This window comes from Prinia subflava, chromosome Z (assembly GCF_021018805.1).
Source record: "Prinia subflava isolate CZ2003 ecotype Zambia chromosome Z, Cam_Psub_1.2, whole genome shotgun sequence".
Classification (NCBI taxonomy): domain Eukaryota; kingdom Metazoa; phylum Chordata; class Aves; order Passeriformes; family Cisticolidae; genus Prinia; species Prinia subflava.
Window position 1 is genome coordinate 46,114,713 of NC_086283.1, and position 23,423 is coordinate 46,138,135.

General features: G+C 42.9%; 2 protein-coding genes across 4 annotated transcripts; one reads left to right on the plus strand and one right to left on the minus strand.

The window, feature by feature from the left end:
* Window positions 1-1,436: 1,436 nt before the first annotated feature.
* On the minus strand, window positions 1,437-6,218 carry RPS6 (ribosomal protein S6). The gene is made up of 6 exons (XM_063421977.1): window positions 6,084-6,218; window positions 5,208-5,339; window positions 4,133-4,343; window positions 3,621-3,767; window positions 2,337-2,494; window positions 1,437-1,597 (listed from the first exon to the last, which is right to left on the minus strand). The coding sequence occupies exons 1-6, from the start codon at window positions 6,087-6,089 to the stop codon at window positions 1,502-1,504; spliced, it is 750 nt and encodes a 249-aa protein (XP_063278047.1). The 5' UTR covers window positions 6,090-6,218; the 3' UTR covers window positions 1,437-1,501.
* Window positions 6,219-6,385: 167 nt separating this feature from the next.
* ACER2 (alkaline ceramidase 2) lies at window positions 6,386-22,389 on the plus strand. 3 transcript variants are annotated; one of them, XM_063421976.1, is made up of 7 exons: window positions 7,343-7,492; window positions 11,189-11,268; window positions 13,269-13,383; window positions 14,244-14,385; window positions 17,016-17,153; window positions 21,094-21,231; window positions 21,923-22,389. In XM_063421976.1, exons 3-7 carry the CDS (start codon window positions 13,308-13,310, stop codon window positions 22,107-22,109), a joined length of 681 nt encoding a protein of 226 aa, XP_063278046.1. In that variant the 5' UTR covers window positions 7,343-7,492; window positions 11,189-11,268; window positions 13,269-13,307; the 3' UTR covers window positions 22,110-22,389. The 3 variants fall into 3 exon arrangements, with proteins under 3 accessions (XP_063278044.1, XP_063278043.1, XP_063278046.1); XM_063421974.1 differs by lacking the exons at window positions 7,343-7,492; window positions 11,189-11,268 and adding an exon at window positions 6,386-6,774; XM_063421973.1 differs by lacking the exon at window positions 11,189-11,268 and having other exon boundaries at window positions 6,905-7,492.
* The last annotated feature ends 1,034 nt before the right edge of the window (window positions 22,390-23,423 follow it).

Genomic DNA, 23,423 nt, shown 5'->3' on the forward strand with positions numbered 1-23,423 from the left:
CTCGCTGCTTGTCCACCCTGACCAAAGTAACTATGTCAAAGTACATTTTACTAGGATTAAGAGGCTAGACAGTGTTATTTCCCTTCTGTAATTGTAAATTTCTCAGCGTTGTGAATTTAGTGAGTGCTAGTCTCTTACCTACATTTGCTCCATAATAATTTTTGCAGCTGAGAGACTAATGTGGAGTAAAAAGAGACCTTTTTATTTAGTGAAGCCCAGGTTTTAATGTCTATGGGCCTTCACTATTAAAATGTAGGCATTACACATGATCTGCATTAAAAAAATACATTGTGAAATGGTACCCTTTCAAAATTTTATTGAACTAGCCAGCATTATTCAACTCATGCATAAGCACAATTACTATCCCTCCTAACCTTCCTGATTAGTTTGTTGTCCTTCAAAAAGAATCTAATTTAAGCTGTGAAGGATAGTCCAAAGTTTGGTAACTGCTTTGGCCAAGCCCTTGGTCCAAGGTTCCACTGCACACAAGTGCTTCAGGGCCAATTATGTCCTTGTCAGAGATGGGTATCCCAATACGGGTTATGGGACACCCATGTGTCAGATACAGGCATCCCCTTATCCTAATGAAAACTTAGAAGGACCACAGCTTTGATCCTTCCTTGCCTCTAATGTACTGCCGAAAGGTCTTCTGCAACTTCTGATTTTTCATCTGATGCATTAAAATCTGCTTCTAGCCAGGTGGAGCCCTAACCTTCAAGAGCCTTGCCACACACACAGGAAGAATAAAAACCTTCCTGACTTCTTAGGTTATGATGAAACCTAATCTACTAGAAACAGAAGAACTGATCTCAACAAAAGTAGAAGTGGATCCAAACTGCTATTTAAAGAACAAAGACAATTTATTTAGCTGATTAGATCATTTCAACACCCAACACATGTATTTTACATTTGGGAGTTGAATTCCTATTACCCTCAGCCAGTACATACTGAATAAAAAGGCTACTGTGATTTTTATCCTTAAGTCAAACTATTTAAAAGGTGCATTTTCATACTCAGTACTAAATTAAGAGCAGAATACTGCAACGCCTACAGAATCACAAATACATCTTGTTTGCAGTGACCCATAAGGACCATCAAGAGCAACACCAGGGCTCCTCAAAGGAGTACCTACCACTAAAGCTTTTGACTAAGAGTATAATCCAGACATTCCCAGAACTCTGGCCAATTTGTGGCCTCTTCACTGGGGAAGCTATTCCAGTGACCATCTGAACTGCACTTAATTTTGCCAATCATCAGCTGAAGGTTCAGTTTTACCAATGTTTTACTCAGTATCAAAAGTGACACAATCTCCTCATAAGAGAACTGCATTAAGATCAGTTTGTGGTTCTGGTTTGGTGTATATGATGCAGTTTATCTGAACTCCTGTTTAAGAAATTGCCAGGAACAACATGCACTACAAAGTCTCACACTGGAAGTTCGCCACCAAAGGAGTTTATTGGTAATTAAATGTACAATGTCTTTTTTAGTACTGTGTACATCTTTACTTCTGACTTGATTCAGACTTGGATGTAGAAGCTCTCAAAGAAGAAAGCCGGCGCCTCTTCGCAATCTGCTCCTGGCGTTTCTCCTTGGCTTCCTGAAAGGCATAGAGTGTGGAGGTGTTACATACCAAGCACTTCAAAACATCTACAAGGAACACACTAGGGAAACAGCAACTTATAGGAATGCCTCCTGTAAGTCAATAGAGTAAAATAATTTCCTTTCTACAGATCTGCAAGTATCCAAACCAGCACAACCTGTGTCTTTGCACAGCAGTTACGTAACTGATGCAGACTCCTCAACACACCAAAGGTGCATCTCTCTGTTTTTATCTGGAAATCATGAAATTCAGGAAGCACTGCAAATATTCCAACTCTACTGCTTACAGGACTGCTTCAGCAGTCACTGCAGTTTTAGAAGCAAAGGCAAACACATGGTAACAAATACCTCTTTGCCAAGTTATCCTCCATTAAGATCAACTGCTGAATGCCATTTCTCCACACAATCCCTCAACCACCTGAGCATCCTGAAGTTAAACCAAAATTCATATGAACTAAAATACCTGCAGAAAAAAATATCCTTCGAGGCCATAACTTTACTTCCTTCAAAAAAGGCTCTCAAATTAGTGGGCCTTGTTAATTTCTATTGTCTATGACTGGCAAAAAGAAGTATTCAAAACCCCCAACTGACCAGCTATGTTGTATTCACATTTGGGCACTTATATTCAAAATGAGCAGGTACAGAGCAGCTGTAGGCATAAAGCCCAGTTTACCAAACCCCTTGATTCTAGGAGATGAGCTATATTTGATACAGCTGAGCTAAAATGGCAAACATACCTTCATCCTCTTGGCCAAGAGCTTCGCGTACTCTGCAGCTTCCTCCTTGTTCTTCTGAGTGCGCTGCTTCTTCAGGGCAATACGCCTGCGCTTATGCTGCAGCACTCTGGGAGTCACCAGTCGCTGGATCTTGGGAGCCTTCGTTCTGGGTTTCTTGCCTAAAAATCATTATGGATCAGCAAAAGTGGCAGAGTAATTTCCAGAGAGGCCACAGGCCTCACCTTGCCAGCTACAGAGTAAGTTTGAATTACTGTTATGGTAACATTATTTAGCATACTACATATTACAGCAACTATAGAGTTCAACACCTTTACAGATTTTACAGGAAAAATAATCAATTATGACCAGATACAGCATTAACAATATTCTGTCTTAACGCTCATGATTTGTTATTAGAAATGAAGTGTGAATTCCTAGCTTCTCAGCAGGCCTGTGTGTTGTAACTCCCTCTAGACCTAGATTTTTTAGTAATAAAGGAATTTGATTATATAGTTTCCAGAACAAGCTACTCTTTCCAGCATTAAAAAACAATCTACAATTTCACACTGACAAATTTACAATTTGACACTGTTTATCCCAAGTTACTTATCTACAGTACACAATAAGCAAACAAAACATTACTACACACATCTATCTGTAAAATGAAGTTTTACTGAGCAATCATGACAAACTTTAGCAGTCATACACCACAGTCTGATATCCACCAGGATCATATTCTTTAATGGAGAAAAGCTTCCCATGATGTGTTCTTTTCCCCAACAAACTTTCACGGTACCCAAGTCTTATCATATTCTTCTAAAAACCCACTTTTTCCCCTCTGACCAAAAGCAAAAAAAAAACCCAAATTAAAATGTACATTGCAAGACACAGCAGCACCCTGCCATTAAAACCATATTTCAGACTGCCTGCCATAAGCAGGGAGGGAAAAATCTTACTGTCTTTTCTCTACGCTGCCTTTTCCCCCACATCGTAAGTTTTAACAACATTCCATCTTTTATTTCTTTTATCAGCAACTACTTTTGGGTTATTCTTAGAAACATCAGTAAAAATTTCTCCAGATTTTAAAACATTTAAGAACAAACCGTGACAAAACATTGCAGAGAGGAGTGGAAAAAAATGAGGCACCCAAGAAACCTTTTTCCCACAAGTTACACCTGACCAAGCTTAAATATAGTGTCAACGTCCTAGAGGCGCTGTTAACTGTGCTTTCAGCACAGTGCAGTAGGCTGGGCACCTCAGCAGTAATTAGAGAAACTTGAAGAGCTGTACTGTTGGAGCTCTTACCTTCTTTGTTCAGAGGCTTCCTCACAACATACTGGCGAACATCGTCTTCCTTAGAGAGGTTGAACAGCTTGCGGATCCTGCTGGCCCTCTTGGGACCCAGACGACGGGGCACAGTTGTGTCAGTCAGCCCAGGAATCTCTTTTTCACCTTTGGGAAAATAAGTTTAAACATGCCAACACTACTGAGCACCAGGATAAGCAGCAAAACGCTAAGTTTAAAATCCGTAAGAATTCAAGATAATGCTAGGTAATCTTTGGTGTTCACCTGTCAATAGCCCCATCCCAGCTACCCTTGGCTGTTTTGACACGATCACATTGCTGGCAGCAACAAGAAATGTTTTGGTGACCAGTCCTAGCATTACAGGAATGCAATGCTCAGAGGAACTCTCAAGACACATTCACACTCTGAAATCGGGACTGCCATTTCCATTCCATACAACTACTGACCACTACCCAGCAGGCTCCTTCTAGGTGCCTACATCTACCTGTTGGTTGTTTCATGCACATCCTTACCCTTTTTCACTATGACCAAGTTGAGGACACTCAGGTTTGCATCGACGATGCAGCCGCGGACAGACTTGCGCTTCCTCTCTCCGGTTCTCCTGGGACGATAGCAGGAATGGCCCTTGCTGAGCAGAAGGCGGACACGTCCGTGCGTCAGGACACCCTGCTTCATGGGGAAGCCTTGCTTGTCGTTGCCACCGCTTATCCGGACAACATATCCCTACGGAAACAGAGACGCTTCTGAGCTACTCATGTCTGCATCACCCCAAGAAGCAGAAGATACCACAACAGACCGCAGGGAGCACTGCAGCAGCATGTCCATGCTTCAGCACAAGCCACTGCTACTGCTAGTGCAAACAACTTTAACCAACACCTCTGGAACAAGTTCAGCAATTTTACTCAAGAAATGTGAAATATACCTCCATATACCAGAATGCACTTTGGTGTGATTAAGATACCTTTGAAGTTCTGCTGGAAAGTAACACAGTGCATCATCTTTTATGATTATTATCCAGCTTTCCTGCAATTGTAAATGTAGCTAAAGCCAGTTACCATAAACTGGATATCTGCATAGAACACAAGTGTGTCTAGAGTAGTGACATGCAGGATAAATGAACAAGTGTGGGTTTGACAACCTTCCTTGTGAAGACTGTCAAAAGAAAATATCACTTCCTCAAATTCATATTTCGTATTAACAATTCACTATTCCAAGACAGGAAAATTCTATCCACCAAGCTGAAGTTTTTTCCTGTACATTAGCAGCAGTTTAAACAAAGTCAATTTCGAACAGACCAGCTTTAACTTGTCCTGAGTGCCAAGAGACAGCACTCAAATGAAGAGCAGTAAGTTACTGCAAAGGGGAGCAAGAAACTCTCAACACCAGACTTTAGAAACCAAAACCCCCCAACGCAGATAAAGTACCAAAGGAGGCTAGCCTAACCTCAGTACACATCAACCAAGAGAAACTTTCAGCTTGACTGTCAAACGCACACCAAACAAGCACTACAGCATAGCAAGTACTGGAAAAAATTAGTGTTTTAAGCTCCTCAAATACAACTCTTACACATCCTTCTGCACTCCTTACCTTCCACTCCTCACCAAGAGAATCAGCCAGCACCTCCGTGGCCATTCGCTTTTCATAAAACGTCCTGAGCTTACGCTCATCGTCTACTTCAATGAGCTTCTGGCAGCCCGTAGCCGGGAAAGAGATGTTGAGCTGACAAAGAAAAGCCACACAAAAGAAGGTTGAAATGTCTATGGTAAGATTTTAACAAAAAACCAGAATTTACCTGATGGTTTGAGCTTAGTTTTCAAAGCCTTAATTCCTCAGCTGCTTACACAAATGCTTACCAGAAAAACCTGTCACCACCACCACACTTGGAGAGTCAAGGCAGGGAGGTCTAGGTTAGGCCACATTGGGCTGCACAACTCATTCAGTCGTACAGAAAACTGACTCTATCGCAATCAGAGATCAATCACAGAATGCGAACAGCAGACACCTGTGATCTCATATTCCTACACACGCCGCATCAGAGAGACGCGGAAGTCACTGCAGAGATACAGCACCTGCTGTGCGGGATCACTTGTGCTTCCTTGGGGCCGCTGCAGAGCGCAGCGCAGCAGGGGCGCCTGCCGCCACTGTCCCGGGAACAGCGCACACGGCCCCTCCCTCCCGGGCCCGACAGTCGACTGCACAGGCCTCTCACCCGCAAAATCCCTTCCGAGCCAAGCGGCCGCTCCGCAGGCCCGGCGCTCCACAGCTCTGCGAGAGCAGACCCCCGAGCGAGGGCGTAGGGCCCGCCAGCAATCCACTCCCATCCGCTCCGCAACTTCGCTCCAGCCCCCCCGCCAGGGACCATCGGCCCCCAATGGCGGCTCTGCGGGCAGCGCCGGGGCCATTTACGGCGGGGGAGCCCGAATCCCGCTACCTGAGCGCGGCCTCGGCCGGGCGCGACCTCACCTTCATGCTGCTCACGCCGGACGCCGCGGGAAAAGGCCGCACTTCCGCCCGCACTTCTTACATACACACAGAAACTCTCGCGAGAGCAGTATCACCCGCGCCCCGCGTGACCTCGGCTGCCCAATGGCGAGCGAGGCTTCTACGGCGAGGGGCGTGGCCGGGAGAGCGGTCGGGGGCGCGGCCTCGCGGCGTGGCCAGGCCCCGGCCCTCCCGCGCGCCCGGACTCGGGCACTTGGCGCCTGCCCGGGGCGTGTCACTGTTTCGGTGAGGTCTGCTCGTCAGGCAGACAGTGTTCCTCAGGGCCAGCACTCAGGCGCTCCGGGGCTGGGAGCACTGGCACCCGTACAAAGAAGCGCCATCAATACGCGACAGGCTTTCAGGGGAAGGCGCGTTGTTGGCCGGCATGAGCAGCTCCTGCCGGGATGGACTTCGCGGTGCCCTGCCCGCACTCTGCGCACGGGAGCAGGGGCGTGTGGGGAGCGGCCGCTCCTCTCCGTCACACGGCTGGAACTGACACTGTGCCCTGTGTCCAGCTCTGGCCTCCTCAACACGAAAGAGAGAAGGAGCTACTGTGGAGGATGATCAGGGGTCTGGAGCATCTCTCTTAAGCGGAGAGACTGCCGGAGCTGGGCCTGTTTGGTCTGGAGAAGACTGAGACGGGCTCTCATCAATACACAGAAACATCATAAAGGTGGGTGCCAGGAGGATGGCGCCAGATAAATTTCAGTGGTGCCCGGCGGCACAGCATAGAGCGAAACTAAACAGCTTTTAACTAAAATACAGGAAGTTTCACCTTAACATGAAGGATTTCTTTACACTGGGGGTGGCAGAGCACTGGAACAGCTGCCTGGGGAGCTTGTGGAGTCTCCGTCTCTGGAGACATTCAAAACCCACCTGAACGTGCGCCTGTGTCACCTGCTTTAGGTGCCCTGCCTTGGCAGAGAGGTTGGACTGGATGATCTTCAGAGGTCCCTTCCACACGTAACAACTCTGTGATTCTGTGTGAGATATCTCTAAGCGTACAAGGGAGGCGGGCGTGCTGCCCACGCCTGTGAAGCAGCTGGCTGCTCAAAGCCGCCGGGGAGCGGCGAATTGCCGCTCCCGCTGCGCGGCTGCCCGCGACCTTGGCGACAGGCGCAAGAGCCCCGAGTGGAGCGGAGCGCCGTGCCCTGCGCCCGTGGAGGCCGGCCCGGGGCCGCCCCGCCCCTCGCTCGGGCCGCGGAGCGGAGGCGGGGGCGGTGGCGCGGTCACCGCCCCGCAGCGCCGCCGGGCAGGGCCGGAGCGGCGGCTGGGCGGGCGCGATGGGCGCGCTGCTGTGGTGGGACCCGCTGCGGGCCGGCAGCTCGGAGGTGGACTGGTGCGAAGACAACTACACCATCGTGCCCGCCATCGCCGAGTTCTACAACACGGTGCGTGGCGGCGGCGGTGCCCGGCGGAGAGGGAGCGGCGGCCGGCTCGGCACCGGGGGGCTGCGGGTGGGCGAGCGTGCGGCGGCGGGCAGGTCCCGCTGCAGTCCAGGAGGCTGCTGCTGCCGGCCAGCTCCATCTCATGCGGGGTTTTCGTGGGATTGTAGCGTGCTCTTCTATGGCTGTCGACTTCTCTTCCTTCTCCGTTTGCTGGCATGCCTACAATTAAGGAATTTTTACCTAGTTTTTCAGGTATAAAATGGAGAGGTTTACTAGCCATGCTACTACCGGTAAGTCGTGTGCAGCAGGCCCTGTCCTCGTCTTTGTCGAGACTTGTGGTGGCCAAGCACTGAATTTTTGGTACTGGTCTAGTACCATTTGTATAACAGGTGTCAGCGCCTTGATGGGCGTGCACGGCAGTGATGGGTCAAGATAAGGAAGTACCTTGGTGTTTGGAGGCAGAACTGGATTTTTCCCAAACATGTTTGGCTCCAAGAAGGCAAAGCTTTCACGGAGAGTTTGCCTTTAGGTTGCAGGATGAAGTGAGGAGTGTATTTTTGGAAGAATGAAGGAGAGGAAAAAGGAATAATGTAATTGTTGCTTCCTTCCAGTTAGTCATGGTTTACCCCTGAGTCCTCTCGCAGCTTTCCAATACCTTTCAGCTGCTGGAGAGAACTTAAAAAAACAGTCACAAGTAGCAGAGCCAGACTGCCCTGTACCACACACCTTGGAAAGGGAGTAATGCTCCTGACATCCTGTTCATGTAAAGAATGGCAGTGACAAATCCACTAGAGTAAGATAATCCTTTGGGCTTTTGGGTTGTTTACCCTTCTGTGAAAATCACCTGTCCAGGGGCAAACCTGCAAGTGCTGTCTGTTTTCTGTTCTATAGGAGGTGGTGTGTGCACAAATGAAGAGCTGGAGCTTCTGCTTTGTCTCTTTTATAGCTTAAAGTAGGCAGTTTTTCTTTCCCAAATTCCATTCTTGTCTGAACTGTCTTTCCCTTTCAAGCAGTGTTTCTTTGACTACCAACATATAGTGGAAGAAGAAGTAGGTGTCTGGTTTCCTTCGCTGGCGTTTGTATCATGGGAGGTTCTGCATGCATACAGCAAGTCATTCCATGGTGTGCTGTATACGTTGCTAACTTGTTTTTGTTCTTGTACTTAGCTGCCAGAGTCCTAAAGATGGTGGCTTGTCTGTGCCACTGACGAATTTTGAGGGTGTGTGAGGGAAACTGTCAGCTTTTTTTTGTGTGTCTGATGTCACTGTGCAAGTACTAAAAACAAAGGGAGGAAAAGGTCAGGATAAACAATTTATCGAAGACAGCAAATGTGTTTTGTAGCCAGCTATGCAGGGGGCGATGGGTATCCTTCTACTGTATGTGCTGGCTCAGTCTGAGGTAGAGTGAATTTTCCTCATAGGCATGGGTGTGGGGTGATGTTCTGTGCTGGAAACAGTGTTGATAACTCAGGCATGTTTCCATTACTTCTGAGCAGGGCTTACCGAGGCCTTTCCTGCTCCTCACCTCACCCAACTAGCAAGTGGGCTGAGGCACAGAAAGCTTCTAAAGGGAACACAGCTGGGACAGCTGGTTCCAGCTGACTCAGTGAATCTCCCAGGCCATATGCTGTAATGGTCTGCATGTAGAGCTAGAGGAAGGAAGAAGGAAGCAGTTGGGGCCTATAGGGTGATGGCATTCGTCTTCCCAGGTCAGTGTTCTGTGTGCTGGGGCCCTGCTTTCCTGGGGATGGAGAACATCTGCCTGTCCAAGAGGAATGCTGAACGAATTCCTTATTTCATTTTGCTTGTGTGAACAGCTTATGTTTTCCCTATTGAACTGTTCTTATCTCAACCTCCACAAGTTTTCTCACGCACATTTACCATTCTGATTTCTTCCCCCATCCTGCAGTGAATGGAGTGAGCAAGCAGCTGGACAGTGCTTAGTTGCTGAGTGGGATTAAATCACAACCCTGTACTGAGCTGATTAGCAGTTGTATAGAAGCTTGCTAAAATGCTGCACTTGTATCCAGATGAATAAATGAGGCTTCAAACAGGTGGACGGACGCAGAGGAAAGTTTGCCTCAAAGCCAGCTGTGTTGTGGCAGCTGTGTAGAAGTCAGTAAACTGAAACAGGAGGAGAAAAAGAGGCAGTTTTGAGGGTAGTCGTATTTAGGCTCTCTTTAGTAATACCAAATCATTGTTAGGGCTTGATTTCTGTATTAGCAACTTCTGAAAATCAACAGTGAGTTGCAGTGGATTGATAGGGTTGTGCCACTGTGTCTTAAAAAAACCAGATGCTCACAGGACAGTTATGAAGTTTCAGCCCTACTCAAAAAAGTACCTTAGGTGGCTTTTATTTAAACAATTTTATTCTAATTTTCTAAATTTTATTCCTTCTAGGGGGAGTTTGTTATGACTGACTCAAACTCCCATGAAGTTCCAGGAAGCAGTCTTCAGCAGATCTGAATCTGGCATCTGGGTCACTAATCTTTAGATTAAAACCTTGCTAATCCGCATTTTAAACTGCCATGGCTGAGGTCAGAGTTGTGGTTGAGGTCTCACGCAATATTCATATAAGCACAAAACTGGAGCAGCTTATCTGAAATGTATTTTTTTAAAATTAATTATTTATTCTGGTAGGACTTAAACCAAAGCACTCAACAAGATTAAATCAGTAGGAGCAATCTGTTCAGAGGTTTTGTATAAATTGATGAAACTAATTTTTTAAAACATACTGAAGCCAGACGTAACATGTTTTTTGTCTAGCTAAAGTGATTCAGATCTTACGCTTTTCCAGTAAAGAGGCCACAAAACACTCTGTAGCTCAAATTGAAGGAATAATTATAAAAAGTATATTTTTCTGAATATATATATAAAATATATATATATGTATAAAATGTATGTATTTTCTGAAATTAATAAAGTAATGTGTTCTGATGCAGTGTAATCCATCTCAAGACCATAACAAATGCCACATGATCAAAATAGTTTTCTCTGTGAAAAGGTATTTACAAAGTAAAAGATTTTTGTTTGTTTGTTTTAAATACCTGAAAACAGTATTTTTTTTCCTGTTGGCTGGGAAAGTCTGTACTTAGCAATTCAATATGTTGCATTTAGCTGTACTTGTAATTTCCATTTATGAAGGGAATTGCTAGGGTTTTATTCTTCTTCTTTTGTTCCCTAGTGGCATGGAAATAAAAGTTCTAAAAAGTTATGAGGTAGTCTTAAGAGTGTGAGAGAATGCTTTGTACTCTCCCTACAGCATCTTTTTTTTACTGTTGAAGAGTTTTAATGTGTGTGAGTGTCATGTTTAGGTACCAGAATATGGGGGATACATGCCCTCTGATGTTACTGAGAGATACTTCAGTTCAGTTTTGCTTTCTGCTCAGAAAGACATGGTGCAGTCATTTTTTCTGTGGTAGTTGAATGCTGCAGCTGCTCTCTAGGAAATGTAATAAACAGTGATGAGTACACCAGCTATGGTAGGACTGCAGGAAACATACTGTATCAAGACAGTGGCCAGATGTGAATGAATTTGCATGATGATGATGTAGGCAAGTCCATTCTCTTTGTCCTACAGGCCTATGGCCTGAATTTCTATAATATAATTAATTAGTTGCAAATGAAGACTAAAGGTCCAGAATTGTATGAAGCCAAAAAGAATGGACTGTTACTGAAGGGCTGCTTGCCTGTTTTCCAGAACTGTAGCATTTAATCATTGCCTTTTGCTGATGCCAAAGGAAGTCTTCTGTACTACTGATGTAAACTTTTGCACTTACTGTAAGTATTAAAGTATTTGAATTGTACATTACCAAATCATGGAGGGCAATTGTGTATTAATATAGAAAATGCACATGCAGCGTACTTTCTGAAGCCATATTTTCTGAAACCATATTTTCTGAAGCCATGCTTTAATATGGAAAATTTTAGTACTACAATAATTTGAGCTTCTGAGATGTTAGGAAATCCTCCTGATGGCCACTGCAAAGAGTACAAGTCAAGCTCCAGTTTGCAAGGAATTCTTCTCAGGCAGGCAGGATCTTAGCACGAGTGGGAGTTCATTGCCAGAGGAGCACTAGCATAGCACAGAACTGCTCCCTTGTGGGCTAATCACTTGTATAAATCTACATTGCTACACATGTAGTAAGTAGATCTAGTGTGTCCTTTGCCATCTTGTTCCTAGATGGAATAAGGACTTTCTAGCCAAATTTTGATAGACTATGATTGCCTGTTCTGATTTTCTTCATAGATCGGTTTCAGCTGTAGAGATGGAAAAGTTTACTTCCAAACCACTTGGTTTATAACCACTTATTTTCACCCCCGGACATTTCCCTTTGGTGTAACACTGACTAAAAGCCTAAAATACATAGAGCACTCCCTGGCCCCCAGAGGACTTATTCATATTCCATCATCTCTCTGTCACTGTATATGCTTCCTACCTGCTTTGGAGTGAGGGTCTTCTTCCTGTTCTGTGTATGTACCAGTACATCATGCTCTGGGATCCTAGTCCATGACCATATTCCCAACTTTGCTGCATGGAGAACGGGTGGGTTTTTTGTGAATGAAAGTTGCTCACGTGAACCTGTTTTGGTGAATGTCTAGGTTGCTTTGTACAAGTTAAAATAACTTGACCTGCCTCTTAAAATCAGTTTTCACACTGTGTTAAGAGGTTGACAACAATAGCTGAAGGAAAAAGTTCCTATGTTGTTCTTGAATTATTTCTCCACTAAGTTTTCATTGTTGTCGGTTCGGTACAAGTTTGTAAGTCTCTGTGAGGAGGGGGTCTGTCCCAAAGGAATGTTCTTGACCCAGAGTTGTTTCCTACATCAGCTTGAGAGTGTTTCTGGGGGTGATTTTCTCTTGGGCTTGGGCTAAGCAGGCAAACATGAGAAAGCAAAGGCTGGAGACTCCTCCTGTCCTTTGGCCCATTGTGAAGCAGCAATAATGTCTTTCCATAAGTGCTCAATGACATTGCCATGGCTGGCCCTCAGCACTGGCAGCTCCTGGGAAGAACCAAGTGATCACTACTACAATGACAGTTCCTGCTAATTGATAGTGTTTTCAGTATTTACAGAATCACACTTTAGGCTCTAAGCAAGAAAAAACAGAAAGCATGTCTTCGTTCAAATAATACATATTGAATTAAAAAAAACCTACTAGCGCTGGTCTGAATTATAGCCTTTCCACCTTCCTATAACTAGTTTTCAATCATTTTCTGTAGTGGAGAGCCAAAGGAAGAAATTGAAGTGTAAAAGGACTTAAAGTGCCAGGCTCTCTTTACCCTACACAAAACTGTTTCTAGCTCTTATAGCCTAGCATTGTATTTCAGACCTTCCTGATAGTAACTATTGCTCAATAAATTGACTTCCTCAAAGCTTGTCTAGCTCTGCCTAGTGCCAGTACTTCTAGTGCTTTTTCCATGCTATGCTTGACGGACATTTAGAGGACAGGTCACAGGTCCGCAATAGCTTGATCTTGTACGCTTTCAGAATTGCCACAGTCTTGAATGCAGATTCTCAATAAAACTCCTTTGGGAATTGACTTGAATTGTGACTAACCACATTCAACATTGCCGAAAGTTTTTAGGCTGTTACTAATTTAATGATGTTAAACAAAACAAATAGATGCTTTTGCAAAAACAGCTCAGCATAGGCAGAAGCAGGGGGTCATAATTTGTTGAACTGGGGCTTCACTGAATGGCAAAATGTTATTATAGAAAGCCTGTGGATATTTAAGATTTGTTTATTTTCTGTGTGTGAGACTGTTTTTTTTTTTCCTAGATAAGCAACGTCTTGTTTTTTGTCTTGCCACCCATATGTATGTGCTTATTCCGTCAATACGCAATCTGCTTCAACAGTGGAATATATTTAATATGGATTCTGCTAGTCGTGGTTGGTAAGTTGGTTACTCTGTGTTTGCCAACTCGTGTGTGAACTGAAAGAGGACATCGGTTTTTCCTGTTTGTACTTGACTGTTTATTAAATTCTTATATTTGTGGAATAATTTGCTTATACTTGCTTAAAGCTGAAGCAGCCATGATTTCTGGAAGGAAAATGTTTTTTGCAAACTGAGGTTGGTGAGAAATTTGACCATAGTTCTGTTCTGTTCCAATCCTTCCTTGCACACTTTCTTTTTTTGTGTGTTTGAGTTTACTCTATGGCAGTGCTGACCCTCTTTGCTTAAATGAGAGGTGAAGTGCCAGAGCAACTCGAGAGAGGAGTAGGGTTTTCATAGCTGTGAGAAGGCCCAAAGATATAGATGTGGGATTCTGAAGTTTGTTCATTCCGGGAGCCACTTACAAGAGGATAATCAGAGCTCTCTGGGGTGGTGTGACACTTCTCACCTGTAAATCTGTATCATGGAGTAGTCAACAGGTGATGCTTTTTCTCTTTGTCTTACCCATTCTTGTGCTATTGAGAAAATTCCAAAGCAGCATTTGGCATTGATTTCTTAATTGGTTTTGCTTTATATTTTTCCACCTGATGTTTCTTCATGCACATCTTTTATGTGCATGAAGAAACATCTAACATATTTGGCTGCTACTTCTGTAATGTACTTTTGTAATGTACTTTTCTTCATGCTTAACGAGGGTGTGATGACTTGGATTGCCTCTTAGTAAAGTTGGTGGTTTTTATCACATTTTCTAGACCAAATGGAGATAGCTACTTCACTTCCTGTGAAGTTCTGAGCATGAGCAGAGTGTTCAGTCTATTAAGGTACTGCAGCTGTTCATAATACTTGATTCATTCTTCTAGGGATTGGATCTGTTTATTTTCATGCCACCCTCAGTTTCTTGGGCCAGATGCTGGATGAGCTGGCTATTCTCTGGGTTCTGATGTGTGCTCTTGCCATGTGGTTCCCCAGGAGATACTTGCCCAGAGTTTTTCGAAATGACAGGTAATCATACAGTGATACATGTATGTTTTCATGCTTTTTGAAACTTCTTGTGCTAACACCTAAACCTGCACATAATGGCACCAAGTGATCACCCTTACCACTGTCACTGCTATTTTTTCTTACTCCATTCTCTTACAGCTGCTTCTATCTCTTTCAGCCCATTTTGTTTGAAATTCCTGAGTCAGCAGTTATTGGTAGTGGAGTTTATGTTCTGTAACTTCAGGTGACTAGATGAGATGACTTGCCTCTGGAATTGTCTGTTCTTGTTGATTGTAGGGAGACTTTTATGTTGAGCAGTTTATATAACTTACAGCTAATGTAGGAGAAGCCAACTTTCACTTTTCCTTTTGTATATACTGAAGAGTATATACAAGTGAACCTGTGGAAGTCAGCTGAATGTTCATCTGAATTTTTAAGACTGTGTTTAAGGATGGTGTTTAGGTATTCAAAGGCTAAGTGTTTCTTTAGAAATCTATTGTGTAAAGGGATTTTTTGGTTTTTTTGTGCAGGTTGAAAAAAATACATTATAGCCAGTTTAAACCATCTGGTTGTGGTTTGTCCCCCCATAAAAACATTGTGTTGTTCTTCTATGTAGTAAAGAAGTTCAGATAATGGAGAGGCTTGAATTGCAACATCAGTGTTGTTCTCTGAAGATTGCTAAGACAGCTCCCTTTTGCCCTCTTACACTGTTACTCTCTGCAGGAGGTTTTTGAGTTTATTTGTTTGATTGTTGAGAGGGTTGTTTGTTTGTTTTCTTGACACTATGCCAAATTCAAAGGTGCTAGTGCATGGAGAGACATTTGATGCCTAGACTCACCATACCTCAAAATAGCTTGCACTGAGTAGAGTGTATTTTAATTACTGTATACAGCCTATGTTCATGGCCCATTTCTCTTCAACATCTTCATAAATGACTTGGACTTGGACACAGGGCTTGAAGGAATACTAAGTAAGTTTTGGAGGAGGTTTTAAATTCCTTGAGGGCAGAGAGGCCTCCACAAATGAAAGCAATCACAAATCACGTGAAGTTCAACAAGGGAAAGTGCCGGATTCTGGGACGGGGCAACCCTGGTTGTGTGGACAGATTGGGAAATGAGATGCACGGAAAGGGACCTGGGGGTCCTGGTCAGTGGCAAGTTGAATTTGAGTCAGCAGTGCCCTGGCAGCCAGGAGGGCCAACCCTGTCCTGGGTGCATCAGGCCCAGCATCACAGCCAGGCAAGGGAGGGGATTGTCCTGCTCTGCTCTGAGCTGGGGCAGCCTCACCTCATGACTGGGGTGGGGGGCTGGGGAGTGGTTTGGGCACTGCAGTGTAAGAAAGACATGAAACTGTTAGAGAGTGTCCAAAGGAGGGTAATGAGGATGGTGAGAGGTCTGGAGGGGAAGCTGGATGAGAAGTGGCTGAGGTCACTTGGTTTGTTCAGTTTGGTAAAGAGGAGACTGAGGGGAGACCTCACAGAAGTCTTCCAACACTGTAATAAGGGGAAGAGAAGGGGCAGGAACTGATCTCTTCTCTCTGGTGACCAGTGACAGGACCTGAGGGAATGGCCTGAAGCTGAGTCAGGAAAGGTTTATGCTGGATGTTAAAGAAGGGTTCTTCACGCACAGGATTGTTGGGCACCAGAACAGCTCTCCAGAGAGGTGTTCCCAGCTGCCTGACAGTGGCCTGACAGAGTTCAAGAAGTGCTCTCAGTTACGTGGTGTGACTCCTGGGGATTGTGGTATGCAGGGCTAGGAATTGGAGATGTTGATACTGCTGGGTGCCTTCCAACTCAGCATATTCTGTGATTCTATGTGGTTTAACAGCTTTGTTGCATTGGTGTAAATTTAGTATTTCTGCATATTACAGTATACTGTTATTACAGAACATCATCGTCAAGCTTTACTGGTGTCTTTTGGTTTATTGTGTGACTCTTAGATATTCAGTTCAAGTGAGGAATTCAGGGTCCTAAATTTATGCGTAATTTATGTAAACTCTGTAAATGAGCCCCCAGAAGCCTAGGTTACATTTTATCAATTAGTGTCTTCTGATATTGCAGGGTAAGTTCATAGTATGGACCAAAATGTTAAACTATTGGGTTGTAAAGGAATAACAACACTTTTTTGGGTGAAATACTGTTTCTGTTTAACTCTGTGTTAAAACCGAGATCGAAGATCCTGAAGTTTAAACAACAGATAACATATGTTTAAATCAAAAGCTGTCAGGCTATCTACATAGGGTGCAAGTGACATGGGGCATAGTGATTTCATATTTGCTAAGAATAAACCAAATCTTAGTCTTATAAAAAAGTCAGGGAATTTCTCACCTACTGTTGAATTTGATTAAGGGAATGTTCTAACTTAGCATGTAAGTTTCAGTATTTTTGAAGGCTCTAAAGAGATAAAGGAAAGTACAGCAGACTGTAACAGCTGTGGAAGTTGGGGCATTAATAATAAGAAAATATGCTAAAAATCCATGTTGAAAGCTTGAAGAATGATGAGACAGAACATTTTTGAGGAAGCACACAGTGCTGTGTGCAGAGGTAGATGTAAATTTTGTTACATTATTAAAATAATGTTGAAATTTCTGGGTTTAGTAATTAAAAGTTTTGAATTAAAAGCAGTTTTTCTGTCCATGCAAACTCTATTCAGGAGCCGATTTAAAGCTGCTGTGGGTGTCCTGTCTGGAGTTACCACCTGCCTGGCCTTCATTAAGCCTGCCATTAACAACATCTCGCTAATGACGCTGGGAGTTCCCTGCACAGCTTTGCTCATTGCTGAGTTGAAGAGGTAAGTACAATTCTCCTGACTGCAGGCAGCATTGCCTTAGCAGATCCTTAGGAGACCGTGAGGTGATACACTGGAGCTGGCCTCAGTGCTTGTGACAGCAAAGCAGAAGTGCTTCTACCACATGCAAGAACAAATCTAGTATAAATTTACTTGGCAGTTCAGACATTTTTGACAAGGATTTCTTTCCTCCAGGACATTATAGTAGGTCAGATATTTTCTGTGTTCTTGCAGTATACCTCTTGCTGCAACCTGATTTAACTCAAATTTGTTTATTTTTTGTGAAATTTGGGCCCAGGTTTCACTTTATGGACAGCATTTTTTTCTGTATAGTGTGCATAAGGGGGAGGTGATGGCGTGATTGCAGTCTGGATGCTAGTGGGAATGTGGAGCAAGGCCCAAGCACATGTGGAAGATGTTGCAACTCCCAAAGTTGTACTGTGAGTCTTGCATAACTTTGATATGAAACTTATCTGATTTGATTTAATTTCATCTGATGTGAAAAATATGATGGACTCAGAGTGACATTGATAAGGCTAATCACTACATTTTGGAAGATAGGGGTCAGTCAAGGCTGTAGAAATCATAAAACCATAATGCAAATAGAGAAGAACCTGATTCCAATTTCCACATCTCAGAGTGTTCTTCTGTCACAGTGGTACCAGCAGCCGTCCAGAGACTGCTTTTTTCACCTCTTCACCCACTGCGAAAAGGACTAAAGGAGTACTAGCATTTGAACTTGCCCTTTTTCGCCTCTTCTGCAGTGTCTGAGAATGATTTTACAACTTACACTTGCTCTTATATCTTGCATATGTCCATCAAAACAAGTTAAAACAAAATATCTTCATTCTGATTGCATCTGTTAGAATAGAGATTTTTCTGTTTGCTGTATTACCCTGATCTGCCACTGCTATGCAATGGAAGCCTCTCCAAACAATGTTTTGTGAAGGTGTTAATGAGTGTTTTCTCATTAGACATCCTTCTATGTATTTCTGTGGTCAAAGACACTTGGAAACAGCACACAAATTAGTTGCGGACAAGGTCAGTAGCGGAACAATATTGCGGATGTCTCATTTTGATGACAGCACAAAGGAACAACTGACAGGGCAAAGGGACATCTGGTTGTGGGACTGGATAATCTGTGAATTCTCTGTCAGATCCGTATCAATTTTCCAGGCATGAACTCCTGAGAAATTTGAAAGGACAAGTTGTTAGTGTCTTCTAAGTTTGAGTACTGTTGTTTCAAATCTAGGAATTGGTATGCCTATGGGTATTTGTTTTTTAAAACTCTTTCTGCAGGGTCATTGTCCTGGTTTGGGACAGATTTGTGAGGAAATCCAGCATCATAAAGTCACCCCAGGAAAGTAATATGTTACTAAAATGTCTGGAGTTTCCTGGTCTTTTTTTTAGGGAGAGAATTAAGGACACAGATAGAACTTTTTCAATCGGTGAATAAGAAGAGACCAGAAGTGACGTAGAGCCCTCTCTGGTTGTGCATTGGGATGGTTTAATACTGCTGATATTTGTAGATTAATTCCTAAGTGTAAAAGGCAAATAAGATGCTTTTATTTTGAGCTGTGCTGATCCTTTTAAAATTTAAAGTGTTATATTCTTGTAAACTGAGAGGTAAGGAGTCATCTCATCCCCTTTTGCAGGGGGACAATTAATCTAACCATTATTTAAAAGGCTTGCTATTTTTCTATTCTGTGCTACCATAGACAGGAGGGGACTTCACATCCAAGTCGGGCAGGCTGCAGTGGAAATTTTTTTGTGAAATAGATATTTGGAGAAGAAGGGAAAAGTTGCCTCTGTTTCATGCTGAATTTTTAGGTATTTTAGACCAAAACTCCTTGTTGCTCTTCCTATTGTAGCTGTGTCAGTTTTGCACAGAATTCTGGGGAATCAGAACCACTGTGTTTTTAAATGAAAAATTTCTGCTTTATGTTTGTCTTTGATGAGGAGATAATGTTGTCACAAAAGAGCATTACATTCTTAGATGTGAACCTGGTAAGGTCAAGTGTATGTCTGAGAGGTATTGTGGGTAGGAGCTGATCAAAAAAAGCAGAAAGTAGTCAACTGTCCTTGAACGACAAAGAAATTGTTAAACTTTATATTAATTTCTGTCACAACAAATCCCTTCCTGTGTTTCTTAAAAGAAAAAGCTCTACTAGAAGATGGTATCAGTGGGAAGGTGGATGTGTATCCTTGATTTGCCTAGTCCAAGCCATTGAGATTATAATGTCATCAAATTAGTAGGTATTTAGACAAATCAGACAAATTCCTCTGTGTGAAGACAGATGCTAGAATATTGTTGCTCAGCTGACTTCTGAGCCTTGAGCAGTGGAAGTTCACCCTAGTTTCTGGTCTGACCATTATTATTTGAGTCTTCTACTAGAAATCTGACTGTGGGAGGAGTCTTGCTTTACTATTACAGGTTCCTTTATTTGCATGACTAAAAGGTTAAGCTAGTTAGAAGTTTAAAGTATTTATTAGGATAGAAAGGGAGGTATCTGTGTAAAATTCATCCATCAACAGTGCACTCATGTGAAGAAAAGCTGGAATGAATTTTTGGTGGTTTCAAGACATTAGAAAATAATGCTGCTGGAACTGAATGTTTAAAGTGTTCCTTAAATAGCAAATGACTGGAGGTCACAAGTGTTTGCAGAAATGCTGATATTTGAATAATTGTTTTTGTTAAACAGAGAACATTGTGCATTGTGTAGATGAAAGGGGAAATAGAAGTGCAAAATTTGTGGGATCCAGTTTATTTCAGAATAGAGTAGGATAGGATCAGGGCAGCATGAATGTGTCTTTTAGATCCTCAGCTAACAAATTCTGTTCTAGTTCTTATCGGTGTCCATGTCTGTTGAGAAATAAAAGGATGCTACATGTCCAAGTGGTATTTGCATTATATCTCTTCATTGTAGTAAAAGCAGTGGCTTTGCAGTCTCTTACTTCCTCAGGAAGCATATCCTCACCCCATCTGAAGCATAGTTACTGCAGTACTGCACCCATCTATGATGGGTGATCTCAGAAAACGCAAGAGTATTACAGAGATCAATCAGCAGGCTGTGCTCTTCTCATTGAGATTTTTCTACCTTAAAGTAGTCCTTTGCAGAATACCCTACAACATCTAGTCTTAAGTTTATAGAAGTAATTTGCAGTACATGATGGTGGTACTGAGCAAATCCATCATTGCAGCATGTACCATTGCTGTGCCTGATCTTGTACTGGGTCAGTAAGCCTTCAGTTCTCCTTTGCAGCCTTGAATTCTTTGAACCATGCAGGTTAATTGCCTTTTCCTCTTGGCATTCAGGTGGTCAGGTCCTGACTACAGGAGCTCTTAAGTTTGAGGCCAAACCACTTATCTTAAATGGGATGTAGTTGCATGTGTTTATCTCCTTCAGATATGTCCAGGAAAGCCTCATGTTCTCAATACACACACCCTTTCCTTTGTCAAAACACAGAAGTGCTCATCTCAGTTAGTCTAGTTTTATCTGTCAAATAAAATTGATTCCTATATGCATATCTGCTTAGGTACATGGTTTAGTGCTGTTAAGAGCTGTAGTACCTCTTACTGAGGAATATAAATGCCTTAGTGTTAACAGAAGTCTTTATACAGTAACAAATATGAGCAAATCTGAGCATTTGCTGCATGGATGGTTGTTAATGAACACATGTAATAATCACTAGTTACACCCGGCCCTAGTTACAGGAATAGTTTGATATTTGCCCACCACTAGTACACTGGTATTTAAGACAATACCCAAAACACAGCTACTGATAAAAAGGTGTTGTTTTTTTTTACCTCACCTCTGCCTTGCATCAGAGGCAGACTTACTGTAAGTGAAGTTCATCTGTTAAGTATATTTATGGTGAAGTCATTTTAATGATAAGTGTCTGGCATTGTTTTGTAACTATTTATTTATGTTTTTCTCCTTAGGTGTGAAAACCTGCGTGTATACAAACTGGGTCTCTTTTCAGGTCTTTGGTGGACGCTAGCGCTTTTCTGCTGGATCAGTGACAAAGTGTTTTGTGAGATCTGGTCCTCATTTAACTTTCCCTATTTGCACTGTGTATGGTAAGTATTGTGTATAAACTCCTGAGTTTGATTCAAATGTGATCCATCCTCACCACGCTACCCTTCTGTGCTACTTGGTGGCTATTTCCGGTTAGTTCTAGATAGAATTAATGGTAAGATGTTATAAGCCCATAACAAGTCCTGTGCTATTTGGGGTGGCAGATTTTGGAGTCTGTTTGGCCTGATTGTATTCTTCAGCCACTAGGTTCATTAATTGTAACTGAATTCCTTGCCATACTGGTTACTAAACACCATAGCTGTGACTATGAAAACTTAAACTGCCATTGATAATGATGGTAATCCTCATGATGGATGAGGATTAGTGATTAATTAATGATGGTGAAGTGAAGGGCTTTGATGGCTTTCTCTTTTACCACCCAGGAAATCATGGTTACTTACTTGAGGTGCCATATCTCAGCATTTCTGCATGAAACTGACAGGTGCAGAGAAGCCAAAAAGCTGGAGCCTGTTTAGATCAGGGATAGACTACAGTTTTGTAGTTTTCCTTGTCCTCTATATTCTCTGCCTCCATGCAAAGGACAGACAGCAATCCTATGGGGTGCTTGAGAGAAGATTGTGAAGTACAGACTGATTTTAAAGTATGGTGATACAGTTGATTGCTTTATTGAATTTATGTTACTGACTCTTTTCTCTTTTTTTTCTTTCTTGGTGTGTGCGTGGCTATTCTCAGGCACATTTTAATTTGCCTTGCGGCATATCTGGGATGTGTCTGCTTTGCTTACTTCGACGCTGCCTCTGAGATCCCTGAACAGGGCCCTGTCATAAAGTTCTGGCCCAGTGAAAGGTGGGCATTCATTGGAGTTCCCTACGTCACCCTCCTCTGCGCACACAAAAAAACATCCGTGAAGATTACATGAAGTTGGAGGCCATGGAATGGGGATGGACTTTCAAGTTACAATCAAACACAGACTATATTTATGTAATGATAAATGACTAGTGTTGTATTTTCTCTTCTTCCTAAGATAGGCAGCACTTCAGGTGTCATAGGAAGAGGAGGGAAGTGTGTTCATTCCTCTCTGAAGGAGAGGAAGCAGGAACATGGGGGCACTTGAACACTAAAGTAACAAAATGGCTTCTTTGTTTTTTGCACTGTGTTTTTGATGTAGCGTTTCTCTTGATAAAAGCTCTTTTCAAATACCAGGGTCAAGGAAGGATCTTTTTGTAGTAGGGATCTGCTGGTGCTTGATCCACTTCTTTTGTAACTTTCTTTGTGACAGAAGGCGGTCCAAGATGCCTACATGCCATCCTGTGTCTTTCTTAGCTCTGATTTTGCTGTGCTTACACGTGGCCACAAGAGTGTGCTCGAAGCCTATGCTATTCCCAGCCTAGTGTGGCACCCAGCCTGTGCATCACTTTGGGTCACAGAATACATGGTTGCTTTCCCAAGTACAACAGGAGATGAGTGTTTGCAGCTGGATTACTCTATAAGTGCACTTAGACAGTGTAAATGCAAAGGGAGCTGACAGAGGACCCTAAAACTAGGTAGGAGTTCAAGGATTTTATTGTATTTCCACTGTCCTGTCCATATTTGTATGCTGCACATTCTCTTCTTGCATAAATGTCACAGAAATCCCTCTCTACCTCTTGAGACATTTTCGGTCTTGAATTTGGCATTGGAGCGCTCACAGAAGTGTGAACATCACCTTCAGGAAGATCTCAGGTCAGCTATGATTGACAGTGTGATTAAACTATAAAAACTCATAGGTGCCTAGCTGCATGTCTAATTTGAGAGCTGACTTCTCACCAGTGCATTGCAAAGTGATGTAAAATATAGTCCAGTGCGCCACTGGTTATACTTAGGAAGAAAGTAGATAACTGCTTAAAAACCAAGCTGAAGACATGGATTTCAGTGAGCAATGAGATGTGATACTGACTCTTGCATTCTTGCAAAAGATTCCAATTTTCTGGGTTTTTTTTTCCATTTTGTAAAGATAGGGAATGTCTAAGTCTTTTTAGTTTTAAGATTATTGATGTTGAGGTTCAGGAATGGCTATAGTTCTTGCAAGCAATTAATACAAAGTCTGTTCAAAAAAATGGTGCAAAATGCAGGCATGTTATTAAAGTATGAACAATTGTAGCTGCTAATAGCTGCAGTTTTGGAGAAAAAGATTCTCACATTCCTCAGAACTCTAATATCGGAACTCTAAGCAGGATAAGGCTTTGAATGTGCA